Source organism: Teleopsis dalmanni, chromosome 1, assembly GCF_002237135.1.
Source record: "Teleopsis dalmanni isolate 2A chromosome 1, ASM223713v2, whole genome shotgun sequence".
Lineage (NCBI taxonomy): Eukaryota > Metazoa > Arthropoda > Insecta > Diptera > Diopsidae > Teleopsis > Teleopsis dalmanni.
The window spans coordinates 91,579,702-91,585,443 of record NC_051846.1 but is presented as its reverse complement, the minus strand read 5'-3'; the positions used below and the strand labels follow the sequence as shown (position 1 = coordinate 91,585,443).

Sequence of the window (5,742 nt, the reverse complement as noted above, 5' to 3'; positions counted from 1 at the left end):
ATGATCAAACTTTGCAGGAAGTCCACTTAAAATCTTTGCTATTATCATCGGCTCTTTTTGTTCAAGATCTTTATCTTTCAAACGTTGCGCTAGTGAAGTTATTGATGCAATAAAGTCAATCATATTTTCTTCCTTACCCATCTTACATTTAATGAATTTTTCCAACAGTACTGCGCTGATTGGTCACTTTTCTCTGAATTAACAGTTTGCAATCTGAACCACATTTGTGCAGCTGTGTCGCAATCACTCAAATATTTAAGTTGATCTAGTTCGATACCTCTCATTAAGAATGCTTGTGCTTCAGCATCTTTTTCGTCTCAAACTGTTGCGTTAGCCGTGGTTCTAATTTCAGTGCCAAATATATACCTTTTAAGTTTATTTTCTGTCATGTAGATGATCATTTCCCGGCGCCATAGCTGGTAGTTCTGACCATTAAAGCGATGAATCTGATATGACTTCATTTCTGACATATCGACAGAATGTTCACTGATTGTTGTGTCAAGAATTACAACCTCAATTGAATCGTTTAAGTCGTTTCCAATAGCTGAGTCGGCTACCAAAGTACTTTGTATTTTCTGATGCGAGTCTTCCATACGAAAATCAAAAAAAATATCGATGATGTTACCTTAGCACACTGGGCCCATAACCTATTGTGATATTTTTGTTTAAATTATATTTAAATTGTTGTGATATTTTATAAAAGTGAGGTGATGTTTTGCTAACACGTGAAAAGCAAAGAAAAAAGTATTACAGAATAAAAACCGGATGCAAGAGAGAGCTTTTTAACATAAAATAAGTGTTTACAAAACCAATAAAAGTTTCTATCCCAAAAACGTAGTATTAGGATGTTACAAAAATGTTTAAACAAAAGCGTAATATTCAACACTCCTTCTCGCTTTTTTTATTACAAACTTTAGCTAGACCATATTGGCTTATCAACATTTCAAACTTAATTTTACTAAGAGATTTTGTAAGAGCATCCGCAAGTTGTTTGTTGCTTTCGACATACTTCATGTCAATTTCACCAGTAGCTTGCATATCACAGGCGTAAAAGTATTGTATAGCGATGTGCTTAGTTCGCTTTGATGAATCTGGATTCTTCACTAACTCTATTGCCTTTTGGTTGTCACAGTTAATAATAGTAGCACCATATTGTTTGCAATTTACATCGCTTGTAAGCTTGCGCAACCATACAACTGCTTTTGTTGCTGCACAAATTGACAAAAACTCTGCTTCAGTAGTGGATGTTGCAGTTACACTCTGTCGCCTAGAACTCCAACTAACTGGACCACCATTTATGAATGCAATCCAAGCAGAAATGCTGCGACGGGTATCACTATCATTGCCCCAATCTGCATCGCAATACATGACGAGCTCAGTATCACTTGAATTGAGGTTAAATGATACACCATACTCAAGTGTGCCCTTTATATATCTAAAAACACGCTTAACTCCTTGGCAATGAATTTCAAATGGATTTTCAAGGAAACGACTCAATACGCCTATCGCGCATGTTATATCTGGCCTTGTACACACCATGAGGTACATTAAAGAACCAATCGCCTCCCGATATGGAAATTTTGCTTTCGGACCATCTATAGTAGATTTCGAAAAATGTTTGCCCATTTCTGTAGGTGTTGAAACTGCAAAACAATTAGAATAATTAAAACGTTCTAATATTTTTAAAAGGTAAATATTTTGAGAAATAATTAGTCTTAATTAGATCTTAGATAATTAGATAATTAGATCTTAATTTGCATTCCGACAAAATATTCAGCATCTTTGTAGGTAATTTCAAACTCGGTATGAAGTTTGTCCAACAAATTCTGAATGAGACCACGATTTTTGCCACATATAAGACCGTCATCGACATACAATAACAGATACATAACGTCGTTGCCGAAATTATACTTAAATACGCATTTATCAGCCCAAGCTTGCTTAAAGCCAAAATTCTCCAAAAATTCAACGATTCGCCTATTCCACTGCCTGGAAGCCTGCTTCAAACCGTATAAACTCTTTTGCAGTTTACAAACTCTGCTGTCCTGCTGATAACCATAAGGCTGTTGCATGTAGATGTCTTCTTGTATATAACCATGTAAAAATGCGGTTTTTACATCAAATTGAATTAAATGCATGCCTTGCGCTGCTGCAATGGCTAATACTGCTCTCACTGCCTCATATTGGACAAGCGGCGAATACACCTCCGTGTAGTCTACGCCCTTTATTTGAGAACAACCTCTGACCACTAATCGTGCTTTATATTTTTCAATTTCACCATCAGAGTTATATTTTCGCTTGAAAATCCATCGGTTAGTCATAACGTGCATGTCATTTGAAGGCTCAATTAGTGTCCAAGTTTTATTCTTGTGCAAAGTGTCTAATTCATCTTGAATCGCTGCCGTCCATTTAGTTGAATCTTCGCTATTTAGGGCTTCATCTAAATTTGCTAGTTCAAATTATACCATGCAGACCTCAGCATTTATTTCTTGTTGCTCACTAGCTTTCTGCTTGGTAGCACTTCTCGTTTCGTATGCGTCTCTGTTACTTTCATATATCTGTAGAAAAGTTATTTGTTAATTTATAAAATTATTCATCAACACTGATAAGGTTAATTTCACAAAGTTTATAAGTTTATAATTATTCAAATCGAGAAAAATATAGAAAACTATTCATCAACACTGATAAGGTTAATTTCACAAAGTTTATAAGTTTATAATTATTCAAATCGAGAAAAATATAGAAAAGTATTCATCAACACCGATAAGACACCAGCTTAACTTCTTACTAGTACACCAGCTTAACGACGACTACTTTTCTCTTGCACTCAATACTCGCAGCTAGCCCTCTGCATGCAAACTCGTTTGAGTGCATACTTCACTGTTTACATACCTTTTTCTGAAATTTTTTGTTGTTTTCATTTTTTATTTTTTCTTCTTCTTCTTTTTCATCTGTTACGTTGTTTTCGTCATAAATTGTTTGTTTTAATTCGCAATATTCGTTGTACACGTTGTATCTCTCATCAAATTTGACATCTCTTCTGATGTAAACTCGTTTAGTTTGAGCATCGTATACCCTGTACACCTTACTAGAATCATTATATCCAACCATAACACATTTTGTTGCATTTTTCTCCCATTTGGTGCGCTGATCTTTGGAAATAAAAACATAGGCGTCGCAACCAAAAACTCGTGCTTAACTGTAGGTTTCTTTTTAAACCATTCCTCATAAGGTGTAGAACCTTTTAGAACTTCAGTTGATGTTCGATTTTTAAGATAAACTGCTGTATTTGTTGCTTCACCCCACAGGTACAATGGAAGGTCTCTTGCATGTAACATGGCTTTGGCACTTTCAATAATAGTTCTGTTTTGACGTTCGATAAAACCATTTTGTTCTGGTGATCTCGGAGTAGTAATTTCATGTTTGATGCTGTGCTGTAGTAGAAATTTTTCGACATCATCATTACAAAACTCTAAACCACCGTCTGAACGTGATCTTTTAATTTTATGTCCATCAGATTGAACATCTGCAATAAACTGCATAAGTTTCCCAATAACTTTGTTTTTCAAAAAATATACAAAACAGTATCTGGAGTAATCGTCTTTCAACAACATAAAATAGTTTGCTCCACCAATTGACTGCGTGCTCATTTTTCCACACAAATCAACGTGAAAAGTTTCAGCAGTATGCTGCGCACGATTTGCACCTGTTTTTGGAAAAGATTCCCTGTGCTGTTTGCCGTATGTGCACCCTTTACAAAAAGGCATTTCTTTTGGAATGGATCCAACCTTCAAATCTGAAATAATATTTTTATTAATCATTTCTCGTAACGTTTTGAAATTTACATGTCCTATTCGTTCGTGCCAAAGTTTAATTGACTCAGAACAAACGACATTAAGTTCCACAAACGCTGCTGCAAGTGGCTTCAAATTCAATTTGTACAGCCCGCTATGTTCGTTGCCTTCTGCGATCATTTTATTGTTTTTCATAAATAACACACGTCCTGTTCCTTTTTCAAATTGCACATCCATTGATTTAGCTGCTTTTGATATAGAAATAAAATTTTTATCAAGATCAGGTACTAATAACACATCGTTAATTGTGTATACAGCATCAGCAACTTCTACTTTTATTTTTCCTTTTCCAGCAACACTTAATTTTCGCCCATCACCAACTCGAACATGATATACTGCATTTGGCAATTCAATATAATTCATAAATAACTCCCTCTGAAACGACATGTGATCAGTAGCTCCAGAATCTGCATAAAATATATTTAAATTTTTGCTTTCAGTACTTGAACTTTTATGTAGAACAAATAAATGTGCATTTCTATTGTCAACTGTATTTGTCATTTCATCATTTCCTTCTTTTCGTACTACGAGTGAGTGTCTTTCACTTTTGGTGTATTGTTCTCTTTGTTTTTTACGGCATTCTCTTGCCCAGTGACCTTCTCTTTGACAATAATTGCACTTACCTTTGCGTTTGATGTTGTTGTTATTTGTGATATTTTTACCTGATTTTGCTATATACGCAGATTTTATTGTACTATTTTGTTGAGTGTCAGCTGAACGTAAATTCATAAGCGCCTCTTCATTTACTAAATGCTCTGTCAGTTTTTCAACTTTCTGATCGTTTTTTGAAACAGCATACCAAGCAGTGCGTATATGATCAAACTTTGCAGGAAGTCCACTTAAAATCTTTGCTATTATCATCGGCTCTTTTTGTTCAAGATCTTTATCTTTCAAACGTTGCGCTAGTGAAGTTATTGATGCAATAAAGTCAATCATATTTTCTTCCTTACCCATCTTACATTTAATGAATTTTTCCAACAGTACTGCGCTGATTGGTCACTTTTCTCTGAATTAACAGTTTGCAATCTGAACCACATTTGTGCAGCTGTGTCGCAATCACTCAAATATTTAAGTTGATCTAGTTCGATACCTCTCATTAAGAATGCTTGTGCTTCAGCATCTTTTTCGTCTCAAACTGTTGCGTTAGCCGTGGTTCTAATTTCAGTGCCAAATATATACCTTTTAAGTTTATTTTCTGTCATGTAGATGATCATTTCCCGGCGCCATAGCTGGTAGTTCTGACCATTAAAGCGATGAATCTGATATGACTTCATTTCTGACATATCGACAGAATGTTCACTGATTGTTGTGTCAAGAATTACAACCTCAATTGAATCGTTTAAGTCGTTTCCAATAGCTGAGTCGGCTACCAAAGTACTTTGTATTTTCTGATGCGAGTCTTACATACGAAAATCAAAAAAATATCGATGATGTTACCTTAGCACACTGGGCCCATAACCTGTTGTGATATTTTTGTTTAAATTATATTTAAATTGTTGTGATATTTTATAAAAGTGAGGTGATGTTTTGCTAAGCAAAGAAAAAAGTATTACAGAATAAAAACCGGATGCAAGAGAGAGCTTTTTAACATAAAATAAGTGTTTACAAAACCAATAAAAGTTTCTATCCCAAAAACGTAGTATTAGGATGTTACAAAAATGTTTAAAATGTTTAAGCGTAATATTCAACACATAAAATACGTATTATTGAAGAGTGTTTATGTAGGGTCAAACGATCTTCAATGTGGTTGGTTTGCAGCAAATTTCCGTTATGATAAGGTGTCCAGATAACTGCATGTGTTGTTTGGCTGCCAACTGAGTAATGCATTAAAACTCTGAAAACAATAAGTGAACTTTAGTGATAAACATAATTTTGTATTGTAATATTG

At 34.6% G+C, this 5,742-nt stretch overlaps 1 protein-coding gene across 1 annotated transcript; it reads right to left on the bottom strand.

The window, feature by feature from the left end:
• Positions 1 to 879: 879 nt before the first annotated feature.
• On the bottom strand, positions 880 to 1,626 carry LOC119687463 (secreted RxLR effector protein 161-like). Its single transcript, XM_038101791.1, has one exon. The coding sequence runs from the start codon at positions 1,624 to 1,626 to the stop codon at positions 880 to 882; it is 747 nt and encodes a 248-aa protein (XP_037957719.1).
• Positions 1,627 to 5,742: the final 4,116 nt, after the last annotated feature.